General features: G+C 28.9%; 2 protein-coding genes across 2 annotated transcripts in view; one reads left to right on the plus strand and one right to left on the minus strand.

The window, feature by feature from the left end:
* The window catches only part of LOC129981029 (uncharacterized), a 272,688-nt gene that overhangs the window by 121,439 nt on the left and 124,155 nt on the right, over positions 1–27,094 (minus strand). The window lies entirely within an intron of this gene.
* On the plus strand, positions 12,470–14,112 carry LOC129981034 (innexin inx2-like). The gene has a single exon (XM_056091638.1). It carries the CDS (start codon positions 12,650–12,652, stop codon positions 13,742–13,744), a length of 1,095 nt encoding a protein of 364 aa, XP_055947613.1. The 5' UTR covers positions 12,470–12,649; the 3' UTR covers positions 13,745–14,112.

The following is a 27,094-nucleotide window of genomic DNA, read 5'->3' on the forward strand; positions in this document are numbered from 1 at the left end:
CTTATCTGGTAAACTAAAGAAATGTCCAGAACACTTATCTGGTAAACTAAAGAAATGTCCAGAACACTTATCTGGTAAACTAAAGAAATGTCCAGAATCTTCTGGAACATGAAATAAAGAGAAGTATAAAATAAAGGAATTAAATATTGACACAAACTGTGAATCGCATTGTCTCCAGTGGGATTCGAACTACAACCTCTTGATTATTAGATCAGTGCTATGACCATTCGGCCATAGAGTGTCGACAGCCCCTTTTCAATGCGGCAATATTTTCGTGGAATAATGACAATTTTTTCAAAAATTATTTTTTGCCTAATTTCCAACAGTAGATGATTTTGTTGTCCTGAAATTCGAATCGTTTCCATTACTTCATACAATATTTGATCGCGTGATTTCTTCCATTGTTAAAATCTAAAGAAAGATTCTGTTTATTATCTCTATAATTTATAGAACGAATAAAAATATGAAGTTATAATACCTATAAATTTCGAAGATAGGTGAACCGAACATAAAGTGTTATGATGTCATGGAAATGGTCTCCGTTAGAAAAATTCATATGTAAAATGAACAAAACATGTGTCAGACAATTTTTAAAAAAAGTCTTTCATGTCTGTCAATTTGACGAGATCTTGAGCATATTTTATCTAACTAATTTAACTGAAATCAAAAGTTAACAACATCTTTGGCGAAATAGTTGGTTGCCAAATGCGACTAAATAGAATGTTTCTTTCTAAGTTTTTAACAATTGAAAAAAATCAAGTTACTAAATCTGCTTTCTGAATCTTATTTATCTTATTTATCTAACAACATCTTTGGCGAAATAGTTCGTTGCCAAATGCGACTAAATAGAATGTTTCTTTCTAAGTTTTTAACAATTGAAAAAAATCAAGTTACTAAATCTGCTTTCTGAATCTTATTTATCTAGCTCTTTTCCTTTTGTATTATCGTGTTAACTCATATTCGGACAATCGGGTAGACAGACTTCCTGTGAACACATTTTAATCGAAATTTGACAGAAATCTGCAAATTAAATGTAAAGACCGTATACCAAATTGCATCCGTCTAGCTCAAAGCGTTTTTGAGCTATCTTTGTCACAGACAGACGGACATTTTCAAAAAATGCGTTTTTCGAACTTCGGTCTGCAACGTGGAGAATTGTGAAAATTTCGAGTTCGAATATTTTGACTATTATTATACTTTGTCTATAATAAATATACGAAAAATTAAAAATTGATAATTCCAAATATCATCAACAAAAACCAAAATTATTGTAATTTTTAATAAAATTTTAATAAATAATGATTTCAATAAAATTTTAATACACCGAAAAAAGTCAAAATTTTAGTTCATTTTTAATAAATTCTAAAAATTGTTTCGAAGTGCATATTTCTATTCTTCTAAGCATATCTGTGTCAAATTTGGTAACGTTTCATCGATGTACGAAATAAAATGTAAATAAGCAGATGCATACGCATTTATTCATAAGTAAGATTTTTAATATGTTTACTTTCATGTATGCTGCATTGTCGGACAGTTGAAACATTTTTTTTATATTAGTCTTTATTTGCATTTTTATGATTAAGTTTCAAGTTTCGAGATTTATATACTTCAAGCCGATCAAAAGATACGAGCATCATCATATCTTTTGTTGCCTTTTTTGATATAAAACAGAGCTAAACAGAAAGAAAAAAAAAGCGACGTCCGCCGCACAAAATCAGCTTTCATAAATTGCAAACTTTTTCATATTTTTTTTGACAATAATCTCTGATGGATCCACACCCAGTATTTAATCTGATTTCCAACAGGAAAAAACACCGATCCTATTTTTAAATATGCATGATTTATGCGATACTTGATTTTTTTTTTTATCTATCTCCTTCAATGATGCATAAGTTACCATCCGAGTAAGTAATCTGTTTAGGTTAGCCATCTGAGTTTCATTTTAAGTGCACGATAATAAACAAGAAACGAGACAGCTTTATCTTTTCCACTTCCTTTATGAATATTTGGGAGTATTTTCGCTTTCATATGACTTCGACCGAAGAACCCACTTTGCGTACACTGGAACTCTTAATTCCGCAGTGTACATTGCCCTCTTTTAATAATATTGTTTCATCCAAATTATAATAAAACAGGTTAGTTAAAATAATCGAGGTTGGGTTTTTTTTATTTCACACTGTTGTAGTTCACATAAAACCATAAGTCTTCTTTTTCGTTATAAAAATCGTCTCAATTCAAAGTTATTCCATTTGCAAAAAAGTCATTACAAAAGGAGTTCTTGAAAATTCATGGTCACAAAAAAGAAACATAAATATGATTATATTCCTAATTGATCATGGAGAACTATTCTAATTATATTGCCACGTTGAAGAAAGAAAGTCGAATTTCAATGGCCGAATGGTCATGGCATTGGTCTCATGATCAAGAGATCTGGGTTCGAATCCCGCTAGAGACAATGCGATTAATAGTATATGTAAATACTTAATTCCTCGATTTTATGTTTTCCTTTATTTCACGTTCCAGAAGATACTGGACATTAGTTTAGCAGACAAGTGTTCTGGACTTTTCTTACTGTCTCCAGAAAAGTATTCTGGAACTTTCTTTGCTTGTATAAAAGCAGAAGATTTGTCAGTTACTGTATTCTCAGTTCTGTGTTCAGTTAATAAATTGATTTAGTTCTACTTCGTGTGTGTATCATTGAATTCTATACTAAAGTATCTACGTGACAATATTAACCCTACGAATTTTTAGGACATTATTTAATACCCTTCGCATTCTATTCATAATATGTTCTACCTCAATTACCTAAATTTTATAATTGCTTTAATTTTTTTCACTCGTATTATACGTTATAATGTTCATTCATCCAGTTTTATTGCATTCTAGATATTTTCTTTCTAGTTTTATCATTTTTTGTTACTCTATATGTATCCGTATTTTGTCATTTGTATATTTCTTTCCAATTGATTGCAACGTAATATTTTTTTAATGAAGTCCACCTACATCTATCTAGACCACATGTGCTCTAGAAACGGAGGTGTGGTCTTAAGCGTTAAAACTCTTATCTGCATTAAAATAACCATTTAAAAAAACAGCAAAAATAATTACTTTTAATTTCCCTGAAAAGACAGTTCAACAAAATAACAAAAATAAAATGATCACTCGTCGACAAAGTTTTCCAAAAATATCAAAATTCGTGAAAAAAATTACAAGTCATCTCAATTAGTATACTTGAAAAGATATATTTTTTAGTTTTAAAATAGTGCAAATACCATATTTGTGCTGCATTAATTTTTTAATCTATCCCTTGAACCCCCCCCCCCTCCTCAACCTTCCATAAATTCTTAATAAATTATAATTTTAAATAAAATATCTCTGATTTTTTAATACCCCTGTAAAAGTTGTATTATTAAAAGGATAATTATACCAAATCTGATCATTTGGATCAAATCACTGGGCGTATAGAATGCTAACTGAAGTACTATTTTCTTTATTATTTATAAATTTTCTTTATTAGCACTTTTTTCTTTATTATTTATAAATATTCCTATTTATTTTTATTACTATTGATTTTGATACGCTTTTTAAGGAGAATTAGACCAAGTAATTCTATGCTTCGATGCTTAATATATAAAAACTTTTATGGAATTTTTAAACTTTAGCTCAAAGCAACTTATGCCGAGTTCTGTAAAATGTTATGTATGACCAACTTTGTTTTTATGTCTTATCAGAAATATGTAACAAGTAAAACTATTATTGATAAATAATTATTTTTTATTATTTTCAGTGTAAATTATATTATTACATATGTAGGAATTTTATATATTAGGATGGTGGGAAAATTATTACGACTTTCAGAAGCTAATAGTTCACTCACCTTTACGAATAATTTTTATCTCTCATACGACTTACGTCATTGGTATTTGTCATTCGGTGTCTGATACTCTAATCTCATATTTTGTGCAAACTGTGCATTATTTTATTAAAGCTATAATTTTAAAATGTTTAATTTAAAATGAATTGAAATAAAAAAAAAGAATTTCTTCCCTATTTTTCCGTTTTATTTTTGCAAAGTGAAAAAAAGCTACTGATAACAACAAAAAGATGCATGGAATTTATCGCTTTAAAGTTTAATATAACTCAATTTGTAATAAGTGGTTTGCCAAATTTCTACGCCATTTATTATAACAAAATGAACAATACTACAGTTAACTAAATCAAGATGACAATGATCAAATCAATGCCATAATTATTTGTTGCATTTCATTATAGAAGATCACAGGAAGGCAAAAAGTTCATTTTTCAATCATTAACAGGTATTATGAAAGCTAGAATTTTTATAAATTGTTTTTTGAATTTCACCTTAAATGAGAAAAATTCCATGATCACAGAGTATCGAATTTGTTGTTTACATCTAAACGCATTAAACGCAAATTGTTTTTAAATCAAATGGCAATGGAAAACGGACATTTGTATGACATCAATTAAAAAATTCTTTTAAAAAAGGTTCCATATTTTGTTACCCAACATGGACAAATTGCAAACGTTTAAATTTTTACATTCTTTTTTACGAAGTATAGAGAGAATATATTGTAATTATCAAAAAATCCAGACTTGAGGTTTCGATGAGCCTCTGTGTTTCAAAATTCTCCGAGTTCAAAAAACTAGTTTTTGAAATTATGTCTATCGCTCCATGTGTCTATCTATGAATACGATAACTCAAAAACATTTTAAGCTATACAGATGAAATTTATTATATAGAATTTACAACACATTTGTAGATTGCCATGGATTTAAACAAAATCAGTTCTGGAAAAGTTTATCTGCCCGGTTATGCAAATATAAATTAATATGATAACTAGAAAATGTAAAGAGCTTAATAAATAAATTTTACTGCTCCATTTTAGTAGTTATCTAAAATATCGATACTTATCAAAAGTTCAATTAAATATGTGAAATTGGCGGTCTTTCAATCTATCATTTACCATGCACATAAATGCAATAGCTCAAAAATGATGTGATTTAAATGAATGAAATTTGGTATATAATCTTATGAGTACAAACTTAGTTTTATGTCAAAATTTTATTTATGTCTATCAGAAAAAAGGTGCCCAAAAAAAGATATACGATGTTCGAATACTTTCGAGTTAATCGCATACCAGGAGTTAATCGCCAAGAAAAATGGCTAAAAAATGCTAATTCACACCAGAGATCTATATTTCTAACTAATGTTCGCCAATGCAATATAAGCCATTGCAACCTTACCCAAAGTCCAAAATTTTATTGCGGGGCAGGAATATAACTGCATTAGAGAGTATTCTAGAAAATTTTGGGGGAACTCCTCCTCCCCCCCAAAAAAAAACATTATGTCATTAGTCTAGTAATATGACAAAATCTTTGTATAATTTAAGTTACTTCCAATATCTATTGGAGAAATTAGTAAAATCATTTATAGAAATCAAAGAAAAACACCCCAAGTTGATAAATAGTTTAGGAATCAAGATAAAGCAACTATAATGAATTAACCCAAAATAAATGGAAAGTTGAATGAAAAAAAATTAAACCATCAGCTTGCTTTTTCCAAGAATTCAAATTTATTCACATGTGTATTCCAAAAAATTAGCAAAATTAGAAAAAGTAATCAAACGAAAACACCCCGGATTGGCAAATCGGTAGATCATATACACCTTCAGTGACATTTAACAAAAATGTAATGACATTAATGGAGAAGTGATGTCATATCCATTAAGAAGCCAGAATTTTCGCCCAACAGATTATCATTTATTTATATTTTCATAAAACTCTTTGAATGGTAAAAGTCGCAATGATGCTGTTGCATTGAAATTGCACTTGATTCAAGAGTTTTTCAATTCCTACTATTAGCTTTCACTCTCTCTATGCATATATTGTTCAAATTTTCATTCGTTAATAAAATACTTTTTATTCATCCACTCAAGTTCAAATACATTTTTTGTAACTCGTAGTGGATGACACTTGATGTTAATACAGTTTTTTTTTTCAAATATTAATTAATCAATTAAATTTGTCCAATGATTTCTATTTTGTCGCCAAAGTCGTAAAATCCATCGCCATGTCGCCAAATGGTCGCGAAGTTTGTTGCCAAGCTCTATTTTGCCACTTAATATTGTAATTCTGTCATATGAATATACATATTTATATTAATTGTAATTATTTAATAAAAAGTAACTAAAATAAAAAAAAATTGTTGACCTAAGTAGGAATTGACTTAATTTTTTTTTATGTATTACTTGTTTCTTCATAACGATCAGAATTTCTATAATTGTAGGATAAAAAAAACCATTATCCAACAAAAATGAAAAATATGTCTTTAATAAGATTGATTTATTTTTTCAAAATTATTGTTTTGTTTCAAAATGGAAAAGAAAAGAATTATTTTTCAAAATCTGACTAATATGTAATAAAGTCAAACCTTTTGTGTTTACATTATTAATTAGTACAATGTAAGAGAAATTCAAAGAAAAAAAACTGAATTATTAGATTGCATCATACACCAATATGAAAGCAAATTGAAATGAATAGTCAAGGAAATGGATCAGTGCAGTTTTATGCATTTTTCTGCCCTTTACAGTATATTTGTGAGGGCTCTTTTTTTTATGAAACTGAGGTATTTTGTTTCACACTTCGACTCATTTTTAAATTAACATGCTAGTAATATATTTAAAATTTATTCTTTATTTGAGAACATTGTGAAAATGGTTATGTTTTTACTTATTATAATTCATGACAGCATGACATCCAAATTTGTGCTCAATTACATTTAAGTAGACGTTTTATTGATTATAAATATTATAACAATTAAATGAAATAATGAGAATCTTGATCGATTATTATATTTGATAAAATATTACTATTATCTTAATATTTTCCCATTCATTCTGCCTTTTAAAAATTTTGTTTTGCAAGTACTCTTATACTAATTTTTTAACCAACATCTTGTCCCACCTCCAGCCCCTTTTCATCTCAGTGTCCATAGGCAGATGCCTAGTTTAGCTGATAGTAAATCCAACATTGAAATGCCCTTTAATAGAGTTTATTAGTTCCATTCATCAATTAATAAAAATCAAATACACAAAAATATCATGAAAAATTACTTTCACTAATGCGTTTCATAACATTTTCACTAATGCGTTACATAACATTTTCACTGATGCGTTTCATCACACCTTTAATCTTAGATGTCTGCGCTTGTTTGTTTATGGCATCTGTCTGATTTCACATTTCATTTACTACTTAGAAATGCAGAGGTTTGGTTAAAGCTCTACCAACATTGGATTAATAGTTTCTTTTCTCCGACTTAAGGGCGTTGGGTTTCTTATTTCCTACTTCTGACTGCCCAGCCAATCGTGGGCGCTGGACGAGAACTGCAAATTATTGCCGGCGATGCTCTGCTTACAAAGCGACATTTGTGTTGACACAGAAGGAGAGTGACTGCAGGAATTACGTAAATCAGCTGTTACGTATGTCAGAATGTGAAAGTTGAGTCATTAATTAGAGCTGTTTTTTTTTTTTTTCTTCCTTATGTTATCTCGATTACGGGCTTGAATAAAACCATACTTAATACAAGGGGCTGTTCTGAAATAAAAAGAAAGAGATTTGAATCTCCGATCCAAAATAATTTAGCGTTATTAAATTTCCTAGGCTTGATTCCTTACATTTACTTACTAATAATGTATTAGTATCAACTTATTAACCATATAAAAATGTACTATTATCGTCCTATTAACCATATAAAAATGTACTGTTATCGTCCTATTAATCATATAAAATGTATTATTATCGATCTATTCACCATATAAAAAATTATTATTATCGTCCTATTAACCAAACCAAAATATATTATTATCGTCACAATGAATATGAGAATAAATACAATTACTAAGACAATGAAAAAAACTGTTGTAACTTAAATTTAGAAGTATTTCGAAAATGTAATTAAAATTAGAGGGGAAAATATTTTAAAATAAAACTGATATCACTAAAACGATTATCTTTTTTTTTTACATTATAAAAATTGTTTACGTACATCAACAAGCTACGAAATTACAAAGGAAAAACGTTAAAACTTTTTTTAAATATGTATTTAATATTCTTTTCTTTGTGAGTATCTCTTACAAATTTTGCAGTTTTAGGTCCAAATATTTGCCCTATAGAGCAGGTTTTAACGGTACTTGCACCCTACATGCCAAAATTTACAAATAATATGTCATAAACATTATAATGCTAAAAAAATTATATATATATATATATATATATATATCAAGCTTTCAAATCACTTTTCAAACTTTCCTGACTTTGAAAAACATATTTTTGGCATTATGTCTGTCTGTCAATGAACACGCTAATTTAAAAATACTTTAAGTTAGTTGGATGAAATTTGGTATATTGAGTTAACGATCAACTTTTGAACGACATTCATTCGCAGGAAGTGAGGCTGGCTGTTCGATAGCAAATCAGATCAGTAACTCCAAACTAGTAACAGCTAAGTAGTTAAAATTTGAAAGATAGTTTTAACATCTAACTTAGAGATTCCAATAAAATTTTTGATTTAAATCTATCAAAAGATTGACCGTCTGTCGGTTTGCATTTTTGCTTGCATGTGAACACAATGATTTAAAAAATGAACTTTAGTATGTTATCTTGTGCCAGTATCAGTAATAGGATGTCAAATTTTTGTTTCATTTTGTCGTCAAAAAGGGGTCCGAAATATGCATAACAAATTCAGTAAAATTTGTAATATTCGCATAATAAATTCAGTAAAATTTGTAATATTCGCATAATAAATTCAGTAAAAATTTTTAGAATCACGTCAAAAATCGATATTTTGCATTTATTGTTCAGAGGGGGGGATAAGTATTATGCAGAGGGGGGGAGGAGAGCATACGAGAATGTTTCGAGGAAATCATTCCATCTTTAAAGATAGTAAAAATTATATAAAAATATGATGTAATTAGCGTAGACGTTTGATAAGGATAAAATACATCCCAATAAGCATTGGAATTCTTTCATCGTGGCCTTCGGAAAATATTTAAAGATTAAAAATACAGGATTAAATTTCTTCGATAAATTTTAGCTGATACCAACCTATAGCCATTTTGAAATGTTACAGGAGAAGTTGCACGTGTCCAGTGTAAATGCCGAAATGTGAAAAGAGAGCATCAAATTAATGCTACAACTTCAGCAAAATAAGGGTATTCCCCGTTTTGAAGATTCAAGAACATTTGCAAACGGGGAATACACTTATTTCAGAATGAAATAATTTTAAAAAATCATTGTTTCTGTATTTTGAAAAAGTTTTTTTGAGTACATGATTGAGTTGTAAGAAGGAAAGTTATATAAGTTTTTACTTTGAATGACCCGATTTATTACTTAAAAAGAGATTAATCAAGGGGATTTATTATTTAATCATCTGTACTAATAATAAAGAAAAGCGCTTATGTGCGCGGATGCATCTGTCTGTTTGCTTGCATTCGACAGATAACGTAAGTTTGTTCTACAGTTTGGCACAAATTTGGCTCGGCCAATTGTGCTTTTAAAGGCAAAATGAATTTTTTAAGATTTTAATTAATTAAAAAATCGTCGTTTGGCGTTTTTCTGCGATTACTTCCGAAAATATGGTACAAAAATGGTTTCTACATCTATTTAAATTTTTAAAATGTCTTTGTAATTACATATATTTTTTGTCCTGCCATATTTTTTTTTTCTTAATTTTGACAATTTTTTAAAATGATATTTTTTTATAGCTTTCAAAAATTCATGATTGCGTTCACAATGAAATTCAAACCGTTTTCAATATTTCCTCAAATATGTGATAGCATAATTTCCTTCTATTGTTGAAAGTCACAGAAGAGAGTTACTGCTTATTGTCTGCACAATTTGATTGAAAAATAAAAAAAATGAAGAAACATCACGAAAGATAACATGCAATTAGAAAGCAGTTTACTCAAATGGTTAGGTTTTTGATGACATTGGAATTTAATTCCATTTAAAAAACTAATGCACACAATAAACAGAAAAAATATAAAGCTATTAAAATAACACAGCTTTTAAAATCTATCATCATTTAAAGGTTCAGAATATTTTGTTAAGATAATCAATTATTTAGCGTCAGCTAGTCACCACAGGCAGCTGTAAAATAAATCAAATATTAAAAAGGAAGCTTCTCCAATTTCCTCAGAATTTCTTTAGAAATTATATTTCCAGCAAATATTGCAATATATTAATAAAAAAAACTGAAAGGGTAATGAATAAATTACCCGAGAGATTTTAATTTGCATATCCACCGACATATGCAAATATCTTTGAAATTCGATTGAATAAAATAGCTGATTTAATCATAATGCGTTTAAAACCAACGCTTATTATGATACCCTTTTTTTAATAATCAATTTAGTTTATCAAATTGTCACATTTTTATCTTAAGCATCATATTAATTATTTATTTACGTTTAATTTTTTAACTTTGTGAAAACAAATAATTTGTTATTTATTAAGTTATTATGACTGTAAGACATCCGCGTTCGAGAGCAACATTATTTATTCAAGTTCTCGTTATTTATAAATATCGTAATAACTAAATGAATCGAATAACAAGATAAGGATCTGAAAATTTACATTGGACAAAGCTAATAATATCTTAATCTTTCATTCTTAATAGAATTTGCATTTTTATAAATTTATTTATTTGTTCACTATTTAATGATCCTGCCTACGAAATGTTCTCAGCCCATCGGATCTAGGCAGCTACCTAGTCGCTATTGAATGAATAACAATACATTTTGCCATTTATTCAGTAACCGGTACGCACTACTCACAGCAATTTCAATATTAAAAAAAAAATGAAGACTTAAAATAAAATTTCACAAGGGATTGTAGTATTAGAATTATTTCATTTCAAATCCAAATGAAGACTACGAATTTTCTATTGATATAAATTTAAATATTTTCATCATATAAAAATTTTTTCAATATTTTTCAAAGGATGAAAACTGAGAAACTAGCCTTTTTTCTAAAAACAAATATGGCATCATTCAGATTGAACTCGAATTGTGTCATCGTGTCATGATAACTTCTTAAAACTGGTTTATGTTTCATTGAACGATATGCAAAATTCCTTATAAAGTGTCTCTCGAATAATGGACAAATAACTCTCAACGCAATGTTTATGTAATGATGTTATAAATTTCAATGCAATAGAAATTTTTTTGAAAGATTTCATTTTTTAGACTATTGACCCATTTGCGTTTTATTCAAATAGTTGAAACTTACTAAGCAATTTTACTGCAAACAAATTGAATAGAAATTGATGAGAAAAATTCTTTGTTTGAATTTCAAGAATTGATATTGTTGAAGTAATTGTTTTATTGTTAAAGTTATTGATTTATTCATCTTGTTGAAATTATTGTTTTATTGATATTGTTTAAAGTTATAAGATGTGACGAATATGAAGTCCTTGATATGCCTAATTGATTTACCTGACTGTTTGTAATCTACCTGCATATCGCTTTGGATTGGTCCGGTTTTACTTCTTTGGATTTTAAGAATTCGGACATTTTAAGAAATTGCAAATTTTAAGAAATAAAAGACGAAAAAAATACCATTTCTTTTTTTTAAAAAAAATTTTATACAATAACATTTTTCTAAAATTATACTTTTTAAAAAAATTATGTGTGTAATAATAGAATTTATGCATTTTTATCTTTAATTATTTGCATGGGTTTCAGTGTCAAAATTAAACAAATTTGCTAAAAAAAAGTTGTTGTAAATTGTTATTGTAAGAAATGCGAAAAACAAATCTCAACATTTCTAGTCACTTTTTTTTTCAATTTTGTAAAAGATTCAATTTATTTTCTTTTATAAAATATGACGATCGATGCACGATTTATATGAATCATTACTTCAACATATCATTTGAAATTTTTTAACTTATCTGCAACGTTTTTATAACGCTTATGAAATTTAATAAAATTATTTTGTCATTTAATAAAAAAGAAGGTCAAAATAAATTTATTTTAATTTAATTTAATTTAATAAGTAATAAAAATTAATGTCAATTTAAAAAAAACTATCTCTCCGATGAAATGCATATATATTTAAAATAATATTACCAACAAAATGATTATCATTTGTTTTTCTAAATTTTGAAAATGTTGTAAAGTTTATTTTAATTCCAAAAACGAAAATAAATATACAAAAACGCACAATTTATGTTGCAGCTTTTTTTAATAATTTAGACGTGACTTCGTCGAAACCGAAAGAAACAATACTAAACAAATTCTGTATGTGCTCGTAACTAACACTAATCACCAAACAAATTTAGAAATAATCATAACAACAGCTTCTTTGACAGGATGTGATTGAAAGAAGCTTTTCAATCGCGCTGAAACCGCTGCGCAATTCCAAAGCATTCTTTTCTCCCGAAAGTAGAACCTAAACAAGAGGCGAAACAACTTAGATATGAACACCAATCCCTAGAGCACCAGACGAACCACCACGTGACCTCCAGTCCAGCGAGTTTTCTGTTTTTCTTCTTTCACGTCCGAGCTCGAAGAATTCGCCCGGTTCACTTGCACGCAGAGGAAACTGGCTCAAACGGACCAGCCTCTTCGACATGGATAAGCTGTTCGAATCCCTGAAAGGGGTCCTCAAATTCAAAGGGGTCGTAACAGACAACCACGTTTTCAGATTGCACTATAAAGTGACGCTTCCTATACTAGTGGCTTTCAGTCTGTTGGTCACAAGTCGGCAATACATAGGAGATCCTATAAGCTGCATTTCTAAAGATGATATTCCTACGAAAGTATTGGACACGTTCTGTTGGATTCACTCTACTTTCAGTCTTGAAACTGCTTGGCTCAAAAAAGTTGGGGTGGAGATACCGTATCCAGGTGTAGACAAATACACACCCGAGGATAAAAGGACTTACCATGCTTACTATCAGTGGGTCTGTTTTGTGCTGTTTCTTCAAGCCCTCTTGTTTTACCTCCCTCGTTACTTCTGGAAGTGCATGGAGGCAGGAAGAATCAAAGCGATGATCTTGGATCTCAACAATCCAGTGCTGAACGAATCAAAACGGGAAGCCAATCTGAGATTATTGGTGGATTATGTGATCGCTAATTTTAATCACAATGATAGCTATTGTGGATATTATGCTTTCTCAGAAATTATGAATGCCGTGAATGTTATTGGGCAGATGTATTTGATGGATACCTTTCTGGGAGGAGCGTTTTCATCTTATGGTACCCAGGTGTGGAAGTTCACCGAATGGGATTGGTCAGTCAGGTATGATCCTATGATCCGTGTTTTCCCAAGGTTGGCCAAATGTACTTTCCATCGCTATGGTTCTTCTGGAGATGTACAGCGACATGATGCCATGTGTATACTTCCCATCAACATCATCAATGAGAAGATCTATGTGTTTCTGTGGTTTTGGTTTGTGATGTTATCTGTGGTGTCGTGCATTGCTGTTGCTTACAGAATCTTGCTGTATGTATCTCCTGAGGCCCGTATGCGTGCCCTTAAACCGAGAGCAAGTCTGGCCAGGGAAGAGCACTTGGCGATTGTGCTGAACAAATGCAAAGTAGGAGATTGGTTTATTATTAGTATGTTGGCCAAAAATTTGCATTGTATAAACTTCAGGGATTTTATGTCTAATTTGTCTCGACGACTGGAAGGTAAAGATTACAGTGATACGTCTGAAGCATAAATTTAAAAAAATAGAGAGAAATGCTATGAAAACTGCCTTTTTTTTATTTCATTTAAATCATTTTTAATTTCTTATGTGTTTTGTAATTGATCGTTTGTGGTGCCTACTTTTTAGATGTTTTTTTTAAATAAATTCTTCTTTTTTACTATCATTTTGGACAGTTCCTAGTTGTGTTTATTAAGAAATGAGATATTGTGTCCATCTTTTAATTCATATGATCATAGGGAAGATTATATCTTTTTTTAAAAGAATCATTTTGAATAGTGCCATATCATTTTCAATGAAATATGTTTAATTTTTCATTTTCATCATATTGCATTTTGATTACCATATTTTTCATAGTGCAATCAGCTATCATGTACGCACGTATTAAAAATTTATTTCATCTTGCCATAATTGCAATTGAAATCAGTTACAATGATCAATATTTTTTTTATATTCTAATATATTATACTGCTAATATACTTTATTTCCAATTTGATTAAAAATCATACATAGGAACTGAATTTTCAATAGTTTGTTTTTTATTTCTCTTTATAGTTCATGTATGAAATTTCAATGAAAATTAATTATTTTACTTTAAAAATTTTATTTTATTACCTTTTCCAGTATTTTTTGAAAGAGAAACCTTTTATTTTATAATCGAGAATTAGAATAAAAGTGATAAATTTACCTGAATGTAACTAAGGTCATTAAGATATTTCCATTAAAGATGTGTTTTGTACTTTCATAGTTTGGTACAAATTAATTTATTGTGTTTCACACATGCAGTTGCACTTAGTTTCTGTATAAGTTATAGCTTTAAAAAAAAGGATATTATCATTGGCTAAGAGTTTTCTATTAAAAAAAAACAGATTAATTAATTTAAATCAAAGTAGAAAATAAAAGGAATATTCAGTTTGTTCATTCCAAACTAATAATTTTTTTATCAGTGGATGCCTAAAATTACTGACATTTCGTTTGATATTTTTTCGAAATATTTTATATAATTTATTACATGTATTAATACAAAATTTTAAGACATGTGAATATGGAAAGAACAAAAGATTTGATTAAAAAATATTTAAAAATTCTGAAGGAATTTGTTTTGTCTAACAATCATGCTCTAATTAATTCTGTTATTAAATATAAGAAAAACAGAATAAAGTAAGAAACACATTGTACAATATACACAGCAACTAATTATGTGGCAATTTTTGAAAATCAAAATAAATAAATAAGTAAAAATAAACAAAATCTTTTTTAAATCAAAATTAAGTGAAAACGATAATCTCTAATACTGACAATCTGTAATTTAATCTTTCTAATACGTTATGTACAAACTTCCTCTAATGTGCATTACAAAATTTCAGCACTATTATGGTCGAAAATTAATTTTTAATTGGATTTATTGTTTTAAATTTAATATCTTAAAAAGCCATTAAAATAAAATAAATAAATCATGAATATATTTTATTGCTTTCTAAAGAATCCCTTATTCCTCATAATTATGCTATAGATATGCTAGTTGTAGCATACATTATTTTCAGTAGATTATGGTACAGCTTTCAATAAAATGATGAATTATTTTATTAAACCATGTAAAACAAAAAAGTTTACATGAAAACTATTGTTTGTTTAAAAGTGCATCGTTCATAATAAAATATTAATAAACTGTATATTTCAATTTTACATCATGTTTGTCAGTTCACTTCTTAATATGATTTTTGTAGAAAAAAATCGTTTGTTTAAGAAAAAAATCTTTTTTTCATAAGTTTGTAATCTATAGTTACATAAATTAAATAGTAAATTGAAAAGCTTAAATATCCACAATTTTATCTTTCACTGTATTTAATATTTTCTCCTTAATAGATTTTACTTGTATATTTTGAAGTAACATCAAAATAGAAAAATAATTAATTTTACTTCAGTATTTTTAGTCATTTTATTTCAAATTGAAACACGTAAATTTCAAGATAAGGTGTTTTAGCTTTATCCTTTTTATGAAACCTAATATGATAAAATGTCACTAATTCGCAATGAAAATTGTTTTGTATAAGTAAATGAAAGGATATTGATAATGATAATTTAATCATTCTTTGTATAATGGAAAGAGAAAACAGACTCAATGCTATTACTCTCCACTATATTTCCATTGTTCATAAAATATCACAAGTCAAATAAGCAGTATCCTTTATTAAGAATCCACTTAAAACCCTAATATTTAACACTAAAGGAAATACTGTCAGAATTCAAAGGCCATTGTTACTTAAACTAAGGTGTCATTTTCTGTATATATTGTTTTTTGCCACGTTATTTGTGCTTGTTTATCTTCATAAATAAAATACAACTCAGAGTTAGAGGTCAATAAAAATGCATTGTCTTTCATTTCCTATAGTTCTTAGAGTTTTATATCGGAAAGAAAAGAAAATCAAATTTCCTCTTAACCAGCAAGGAATTTTTCAATTCCTTAATATATGATGAGATATAAAATATTGTCAAAGATATAATTGTTTTTCTCACAAATACCTATTATTGTTCAATTAAAGAAAAATTATAACAAGAACTCTTATCATAGTCCGATTAATATAGATGTTACATCGCAATAATTAAAAGATGTCGATGTCTATTATTCAAAAAATTATAACCATAAATTGCATTTTTCATGCAGTCTTAAATATAATGAGCCAATATTATTAATTATCGTATGATGATAAGGCTGGCTTTATCGTCTGAAAATTCACAATTTGGAAATTTCGAATTCCATACAATCAAAATTAATTCAAGTATTTCAAGTACTTTTAATCCTATCAATCTAGTATCTTCAAATAAGATTGGAATATTTATTGTTACGTAAGCATGTTGCCCCGCCTCTCACTTGTAACGCCCTCTAGCGGTATATGTAAAAAACGATCAGTCTTTGTAACATCATTGACCAAGCAGCAACGCCGAAAGGCAAGGCTCAATCCAACTCCCGAAAGCGGAGAAACAATAAAAATCTTAAAAATACAAAAAAGGTCCGTCATCATTATCGAACCTCTCCATTCTGGTCCTAGCGATCCGGAGACGAATTAGCGAAACTATGGAGAAAAATAAAACTCAAAAAGCCAAAGAGTTAAATAGAATCCGGGGAAGGATAAAGGCGAAACTAACAAGTGTTAAAAAGTTTGTTGAAAGTAGTTCAACGGTTGAAGAAGAAAATAAATTCATATTAAGCTGTCAACAAAAGCTGGCCATTGTGGAAGAAATAAAACAAAAATTAAAAATTTTATTCAAGGATTATTTAGAAATCGACGAAGATGAAACGTTAAGCCAGAAGTGCGATCAAGAAATGTTGGATATCGAAGAAGAAAGAAATGAATTAGAGGTAAGTTTGAAATGCTTACTCTCTAATTATAATGTTAACGAAAATGTAATTCATAATATAAATGATCAAAATTCAAATTTGAACGCTTATATCAATCATATTCAATTAAAAACGAAACTTCCGGAAATTCCCTTACCGTTATTTTACGGAAAAATGGAAGAATTCAGTAATTTCAAAAATCAATTTATGTGTCTAATAAACGACAATACCGAATTAACGAATGATCAAAAGTTATTTTATTTAAAATCTGCCCTCCGTGGTGAAGCTAAATTTATAGAAACAAGTGACGATACATTTGAGTCACTGTTTGCTGCTCTCGAAGAACGCTTTGAAAATAAGCGAGCAGTTGTTGATATTCACATTCGAAATATGCTGAAACTAGAAAAATTAAATTTTGAGTCTGCAAAAGGCTTACGAAATATCACAGACACAATAAATAAAAGTCTGAGAGGTTTAAAAAGTTTGAATTTAGATTGTAATGACTTAACAAATGCTATATTAGTAAATATAATATTAGAAAGACTTGACAAAGAGAGTAGAAAGGCATATGAAATGTCCATACAATCAAAACAAATACCTTCATTGAAGGAGCTCTTGCAATTTTTAGAATCAAGAGCGATGGTACTCGATCAATTAGGGAAATACCCCACAAGTAACAAATTCCACAAGGAATTTCAAGGCGCAATAAATAAGCCAAACAACTTTCTTCTTAATGCGAATAAACTAAGTAATGCAAAGCCATGTATTTTATGTAAATTGGAACATCCTTTACAAAGGTGCTCTGAATTTTTAAAATTGAGTGTTTCTAAAAGAATCGAGCTTTTAGAAAAATATAACATTTGTAAGAACTGTTTGAAATTGCATAAACCACCCTGCAAATCCACATTCCGCTGCCGAAGCTGTCAAAAATCAGGCCATAATTCTTTGATACATTTGGATCCTAAAAGTACGCGCCTTGCAGAGGTAACGCCCCCAGACGCGGGGGAGAAACTTTATGTAAACAATGAACCGTCTGGCTCGTCGAGGTTCCCCCAAAAACTGACCCCTGAGGCTGAGACAGCGCTTGCAAGTAACTCGAAACTATCTTCAAACCTTCTATGCACCGCGCAGTTATTTATTGAAGACGCATTTGGTCAAAAAATAAAAATAAAGGCCCTGTTGGATTCAGGGAGTTCGGTAAACATAATAACTGCAGATTTGGCCAATTCTTTAGATTTGAAGCGGGAAAAGGTTAATGCATCCATCTCTGGTATTAACGGAGGAGAATTCTTCGTTAAAAATAAATTAACCACTACCATTTTTAATGAAGACAATGATTTTTCCAGAACTGTATCATTTTTAATTATGCCTAAAATAACGCATTTAACTCCTTCTAAAGAAATTGATATCTCAAAAGTTAACTTCCCAAGTGAGATAAAACTTGCGGATGAGACTTTTCATATTCCTAGTGAAATTAATGCATTACTCGGATGCGAGTTGTTCTTTGATTTATTGAAGGCAGAAAAATTTAGATCATATGATAATTCACTCTTGTTACAAAACAGTGTGTTCGGATATTTAGTAACGGGAACAATCAACAGCAGAAATTCTCATTTCTTTTCTGGATTAATTTTTGAAAATGATAATCTGGAGAATTCTGTTAAAAATTTCTTTAACTTAGAATCTTTTCCTGATGATAATACAGATGATTCAGTCGAATCAAAAACATATGAACAAACTTACTGTGAGGAACATTTTCTTTCCACTCATAAGAGGGATAGTACCGGAAGGTATGTTGTTAAATTACCAATAATTGAAGAAAAACGTTCTACATTAGGCGATTCAAAAGAAATAGCGGAAAGGCGTTTAAATTTACTTTGGGAAAGATTAGATAAAAATAAAACAATGGCAATACAATACAAGGCTTTCATGGATGAATATTTCCAGTTAAATCATATGGAAAGAATTTTAGATTCTCCTGAAATTGCCAATAGTGAATATTATATTCCTCATCATGCTGTATTTCGCCCAGAAAGCACATCAACACCCTTTCGTGTCGTTTTTGATGCATCTGCAAATTCTGACAATGGCGTTTCACTTAATTCCATTTTATTGAACGGCGAAACAGTTCAACAGGAACTATTTTGCATCATTCCAAGATTCCGAACATATCAGTTTGCATTTAATACAGATATAAAGAAAATGTATCGCCAAATTTTGGTCGCAGAAGCAGATGGAGACCTGCAAAAAATTCTGTGGAAACCTAATAAATTTGCTCCTGTGGAAACATACAGACTACGGACTGTGACATATGGAACAAAATGTGCTCCATTTTTAGCCACCAGAACACTCAAGGCATTAGCTGAGAAAGAAAAAGGTGAATTTCCTCAAGCATCTGCAACACTTCTTACTGATGTTTATGTTGACGACATTTTAACTGGTTCAAATAACTTACCAGAAACCAAGACTTTACAACAGCAGTTAATAGAACTTTTAAGTAAAGGAGGCATGCAACTTCACAAATGGGTTTCCACCCACCCACCATAGATCTACATTGCTTCTGTGATGCCTCAAATAAGGCCTACGCTGCAGTCATCTATGTGTGCTCAAAAAATAAATCCAGTGAAGTGAAAACAAATCTTTGTGCAGCAAATCGCGAGTGTGTGCAATCAATAATGACTTTATGAAAGAAGTTAAAACTCTTTGTGAATTGAATTGACTAACTAATATTTCTACTAATTTTATTTGAATATTTTAAATTTAAGTAACAACTATACTAAAATTGTAAGTTATCTTTTCAGATTTATTAATCATTTGAAGTGTTCTTCTAAAATGTAAAAAAGGTAAGATAATAATAATGGAAATTCAAGCAGCATCCAACTTCATGGTAAGCAAGGTGCAACCTTCTGAATTTTCAGAGGAAATTAATTATTTGTCAAAATGGCAAAATTAACTAAATTAGTACAACAAGTTTGGAAAAATTAGAAACGTAATTATTTGAATAATTTACATCTTAGAAACAAATGGCAGTTTGCTAAGAATAATGTAAATCTTAATGATATGGTTGTAATCAAAGATCCAGATTTGCCTCCATATAAATGGAGACTGGGTAGAATTCAAGAATTAATAAAAGGTTCAGATGGTTTAGTCTAGAGTTGTTTTAATAAGAGTTTTGAATGGTGTTATTAAAAGAGGTATTAGTCAAATATGTTTACTTCCAAAAAATTAATTGGATTTATATGTGTATATGATTGTAAATAATATATAGAGACTAACTCATTTGTATAAATGTGTATATATAAGAATTATTTCAGTATTATTTTGTGTAAATTTATATTTAAGAATTATTTCAGTATTTTTTAAATTTGTTTTTACATTTATTCATTTTTTGTAACAATTCTGTCGAATTTATTGTTATGTGTGAAATTCATATAGTGTCTGAATATTGAAATTGTGCAATTTCAAGGCGGGAGTATGTTACGTAAGCATGTTGCCCCGCCTCTCACTTGTAACGCCCTCTAGCGGTATATGTAAAAAACGATCAGTCTTTGTAACATCATTGACCAAGCAGCAACGCCGAAAGGCAAGGCTCAATCCAACTCCCGAAAGCGGAGAAACAATAAAAATCTTAAAAATACAAAAAAGGTCCGTCATCATTATCGAACCTCTCCATTTATTACCTAATTACTAATAACCAAGTTTAACTTTCTTATCAAAATCTTAAAAACCATCATTATCCTTATCTTTGATAAACACTCAAGACTTCAAAGGCGGCCGAATATTTCAACAGAAATAAAAAAAATACTTTTACAATGAAAAGATGATTTTATAAAAGCGATTTCCATACTATTTGCCTATAGATAAAAAAAAATTTCAAATTTATTTTATAAGCATTAAATATTGTGCTTTGGAACTATAGAAAAATATTTAACAATTTTTCAATTTAGCTTACTAGTTGCAATTTTAAATGTTATGAAACCGAAAAATTCAAAATTGTTTATATTAAGATTATTTATATATTGTTTATTAATTAAAAAATAATTATTTATTTTAAGATTATTTTTCTACTGATGGCAAAGCATTATACTTCTCTGACATGTTAATATCGAGCATATATTGTATTGTTTATTCTCAAATGGAATCAAGCATACCTTAAAGAAAATATGAAGGAAATTATGTTTAAGGAAACATGTTTATTTCTTATTATTTTTCAGAATAAATTTGTATGAAATTAAGAAGGAAATCCGTAGTGATCACGCCACTACTCAAAAGACAATAAACTATTAGGAAAATATGTATTTTTAACTTTATTTCTATGATAATATCGTTTAATCATTATCTTTTACAAAAACGTAAAGAAAACTATAGTTATTCGTCAATAAAATGGTACTCGGTAACTTATTATGTATATTGTATATTTCCAAATAAACATGAACACTTAAGGAAAGCTGATTTTATAGATGCTATAGCAAATTTTAAGATTATAGCTCTTCTTAAATGTTTTCTTTTTTAATTTAACAAGTTTCAACTGTGCCTTACGGGTATCCAATTTCAAAAATACAAGAAATACTAGTAGTAAAACCCAAGGGGAAAATATTTAAATAATATTTTTTTTATTCTTTCAAAACCTCCCTCAAAATTGAATTTGGAGAATTTAGGTTTCATTTATTTATATTTCTTCAATATCTTGGAACGTTTTGATTTTTCACTGAAATAAAAGATATAAATGAAATGTTTTCAGAAAATATTTTATGTCCCTACGTATTTTACCAATGGGCGTCACCATCAAATGTAACTTCCTGAATTATTTCAACAGTTTAAAAGAATACATTTAAAAATAAAAATGGAATAAATCATTTTATCTTTTATGGGTATCTGTCTTTTATTTGAAAAGAAATCTCTACTGATCACTTCAGGATGATTGCCTGTCGATCGCATTGATTTGTAAAAGCTTTTTTCAAGATTTCTTTTGGGGGAGGAAGGGGGATTCGAAATTTTGGAACGTTTAATGGATAGAATAGAAAGACGATTCTTCAAATAAATAAATCTCCCATGAATATGGAATCTTCCGGCAAATGTTTATGTGCACTTTGACTGCAAAAATTGCAAAAGAATATAAACAAGAATCGCTATCAATGCGTTTCAAAATATGAAATTTATAAAAAGGGCTGAATGTCATTACATGTGACATTTCAGAAATCCATTTATTTATTGCTTAAAGTTCAAATATTCAATATTGTTCATTTATTAACAAAATATCAGATAGTTATTAGTTACTTATTAACAAATAAAACTTTATTTTTATTTAAGGAAAGGTACATTGTGAAACTACCAATCGATTCAGGAATTAAATCAGTCGTATCATTTTTTTTAAATTCAAATTCCAATTCTTTTTGAGTAATACTTTGTAAATTATCATTGCATTAGATAATTAAAATTTAAAGTTCGTGTTTACCACTTGGAAGCTCTTTCATAGGATCTCGCTTTTCAATTATGGAATCATATCATTTCTGAACGGTTCACTTGAATAATTATGTAGAGACTATAAAGTAAATTTATCCAAAATAATTACGAATATATCAAAACCCAAATTTATAAATTATCCTTAATTTTTATGAAATGAAAATTAGTTCAACATTCACAATAAATCTTTTTCTATATTTATATTATACAAAATGTTCTGTCTAATCGGGAACCAATAGTTTTCTTTCCTGAACTATTGGAAATAGGCCCTCAATTGGAAAAGATGCTTAAATGAAGTGAGTGAAGAATTATGCTTTTTTAATATCATCTGAGTGATAAACTAAAAAAAGTATGAATTCTTAAGTTTTTATACAGTCTCCCATTCGTATTAATCATATTTTATAAAATAATTTTAACTCACTAATATTTTACGCAGAAAAATCTCCACTTTTCTGTGACCAAAACGGACGGAGTTATGAAGCTTTTAATCTTATTATTTACAATATCATGTTATTATTATTTCATTTTTCAACAATATTATGTTATTATTATTTCATTTTTCAACAATATTATGTTATTATTATTTCATTTTTCAACAATATCATGTTATTATTATTTCATTTTCCAACAATATCATGCTAAAAAAAACTATGAAACTTTCTAAACATTCAATTTTTTCATAAATACATGAGAAGGAAAATAAAACAGAAGTAACTATTGAGCAGACCTTCCACCACATTAACTACCATCTCAGTAAGAAAAAAAGAAATTTCTGTCTGGTCTGTATATTTTATTTCTTTGCAGTGAAGGTAAACACACCCAACTGGACAGAAATGAGATTAGAACGATCTTATGAAATCACTTGTTGTCATAAAAGATTCACCAAGCATAACGAATTACAATCCAAATTATTGAGTCTATATTATGCGTCAAATAAATTTTCATTTCGAGGCTATTAAGAGCCTATAAAGCATATTAATTCTTTTAGAAATGAAATTTATTCTTTCGTCAGACGTTATGAAATGCCTTGTTGATGATTATGATGGTATCGAAATCGTCTGGTCTTTTTAGCATTTCGAGGAAGGAACTAGTTTCAGTAGCCTAGGGCGGAACGTCTAAGAGACCTCACCTTAACCTCTTTAAAATATTCAGCCTTAAAATAACAACAGCAAGGGTCTTGGTAATACATATTTGAACTTCTTCTAGCGTCAAAACTCTTCAATGATTTAACAAGAACTTCATAAAATAGCTTTTATCATAAAGCTGATATTGCTTTATAATATCGATGCGGAAAGGATATCATACTTTAAGCTAAATGTCTGTAAGATGTGGTTATGTGTCTTTATATAAAGAATATTTAGCTACACTTTTTAATGTTTTTATTTCTAACAAGTAACTGTATGATTTAGCGAACAAATCGGCGTTTGTTAGCTTTTAATATTTTGGATACGATTTTGTATATAAATTGTAATCATATGCCAAATTTTAAATAACTTTCTTTCATTAATATCAAATATCATTATATTAATATCAATTAATATCAAATATCATTATATTTATATCAATTAATCTATACTTATAATAAAGCTCAATGTGTGTGTGTGTGTGTGTGTGTGTGTGTGTGTGTGTGTGTGTGTGTGTGTGTGTGTGTGTGTGTGTGTGTGTGTGTGTGTGTGTTGGCGCTCTACAGGCCAGGTCATTTGACATACAGCTATCAAGTTTGGTACATGTATACCTTAGAGGTCGGGAATGTGCACCTGGGGTCCCTTTTTTTGAAATCTTAATTAGAATTTTAATTATTAATTAAAAACTAACTTTCCCGCCAAAAAAAATCTTCCATTTTCCCCTCCGCCAACTTTTCCGCCAAAAAAATCTTCCATTTCCCCCACCGCCAAATGAGTAAGGCTTCGCACTTTTTTTCTCCCAACAGTAATGAGGCTAGGGTTAATATTTTTCGGCGGATTATTTCAAACGATTCTGTTTATTTTCTTAATGTTTTATGCATTTAAAATTAAACATTGTTAATTAATCCATGTTTCAGATTCATTCTGAAGTACTTTTGAATTAAAATAACACAGAATAAAGGAAATTAAAAATGTCTAATCTGCATAGCGTTACCCCAACTGGCGTAGAAAAATTGACGCATTTGCGTTACCGTAACTGGCATTGAAAATTCACGCATTGTTCTGATTGTTGTCATGACAACCACTATCAACGGATGATTTAAATTATTTTTAGGTTAGTTGCATGCTTTTGTAAGTAAATTGTATTTATGTTAGCTATATATTTTTTGTATATGCTTATAGTTTTAAGTACATCGTTTTTTAAGTAGATTTTTTTAACCTGTTTTCAATTATTTTAATTATTTTTAGGTTAGTTGCATGCTTTTGTAATTAAATTGTATTTATGTTAGTTATATATTTTTTTGTATATGCTTATAGTTTTAAGTACATCGTTTTTTAAGTAGTTTTTTAAACCTGTTTTCGACCGATTATTTTAAACGATTCATTTTATTTTCTTAAAGTTTGATGCATTTAAAATTAAACATTGTTAATGAATCGATCTGTTCATGATGAATCTGAGAAAATTTTGTTGACAAATTCTTGAGATATTACATAACTTAAGAAAGATATTCTTTAGTGCCCATAAAGTTTAAACGCTCAGTGACTCTATTATCAGTAATCATATTATTAAAAAAAAAATGCTTTGTTTCAGTAAAAAATATTATTATATTAATTGCAGTTTAGTAATTAATTGCAAATATTATTATATTAATTGCAGTTTTCCATTTTAATTTTAAGCATAAATTCTACCGGAACTAACAGAAAATTAGAGAGATACATATTATGTTATGGCTGAAGGACTTTATATTATTATGAGTAAATTACATGACTATCAAAATTTGAAGCTTTAAAATATTTGATGAAGAACCTATTAAAGTAGGAATTACATAAAATACTTAATTATTAAAATTTTAACGAGCATTAAGATTGGCGAACCGGCTGGTCGCCAAAGGCGGCTAGTATCAAAATAAATTAAGAGTCTCTTGAAGAGACTTTTTTTTTTTTTTTACTTTCTCATATATGTAGTACAGAGAAAGTATAGTAATCATCAAAGAATTCGAATTGACGAATTTCCACGTTTTAGACCTCACTGAGTTTGAAAAATGTATTTTTGGAAAATATCCGTCTGTCTGTCTGAGACAAAATTAACTCAAAAACTCATAAACACTTTGAAATTTGGTATATGGTCCTTACACCAGATTTGCAGATTTCTTGCAAATTTTGAATCAAATCTGCTCAGAGGAAATCCATCTGTCCGGCTGTTCGAATATAAGTTAACACAATAATTATAAAACGAAGAGAACTAGATAGATAAAATTTGGTACATAGATTTCACATCTATAGTGTAGACACCTGTCAAATTTTGAATCAAATGCAACTACGGGTTGACTGTCTGTCTGTATGTACTTTAAGAAACATCTAAACGCGACAATTCAAAAATGCAATGACTTAAATATATGAAATTTGGTATGGAATTGTGACTACAAGTGCAGTTTTGTGCCGCCAAATTTTTGTTTCTTTCGATTGAGAAAAATGTGCTTAAAACACTTTTTTTTTTCCTGGATACTATTAACGCATGCCAGGGATTAATTGCCAAATAACTTGCCAAAGATTGACACGATAGATTCAGTAAAAATACTAAATTCGCGCCAAAAGTTAATATTTCTTAACTATTGTAAGCCAAAGACATGTAAGGTGTTCTCTGGGATGGATTATAAATGTATTAGAGAGTATGCGAGAAAGTTTTGGGGAGACAATCCCACTAGTTTTATTTTAGGGTGGCAGTTCTTGCTTTCGTAACAGAATGTATCATTTTTATTGTATTCAATATGTTTAGAAATAGTAGTCTAGGTTAGAATCAAAACAGATATCAATCAACAAGGGAAAAAACGAGAGTTGACTTATATAAAAATATTTTGATTGACGCATACATTACTGAAATCTATTGTATACCTATTTTATGTAAGCATATACCTAAATAGCTTCCAGCAATTTGGATTGATTGCTTTATTAAATCACATTTCATTTTCTTTAAACAGGCAACATTTCCTTTATCGATGGCTATGTTCAAAATCAATGACTATTTTTCAGTTAAGGTTAAATTTACACACTTTTTTCTTTGCTTGTTCTGTATTTTGTGCGATTATTGTGCTCCGATAAATCTCAAAAATTTAGAATTCAAATTCTTTAATTCCATTCTTTATTAAGTTTATCTAAAATTGCGGAAAATGCTCAGACGATATTTTTGATCCAAGCCATCGATCGATAATATCGTGGCTTGGATCAAAATATCGATAATATCGTGGCTAGTTTGTGTTTTTCAACATATTTCTAGTTAATATTGCAACTAGATCTATATATTTCAGTTTCTCATTAAATATATCAATGGATTATAAGAATGAAAATAAAAATCTACGCTTTTATTTTTTGATATTAGAAGAATTCAAGAAACGTTTTATAATGGTAAAAAAAAATTTCGATCTCAAGATCTTGATGAAT

The sequence above is a fragment of the Argiope bruennichi genome, chromosome 8 (assembly GCF_947563725.1).
Source record: "Argiope bruennichi chromosome 8, qqArgBrue1.1, whole genome shotgun sequence".
NCBI classification, from domain to species: Eukaryota; Metazoa; Arthropoda; class Arachnida; order Araneae; family Araneidae; genus Argiope; species Argiope bruennichi.

What these genes read in the sequence shown, in the direction of transcription:
- LOC129981034 (XM_056091638.1), top strand. Translation starts at nt 12,650, where the DNA reads ATGGATAAGCTGTTCGAATCCCTGAAAGGGGTCCTCAAATTCAAAGGG.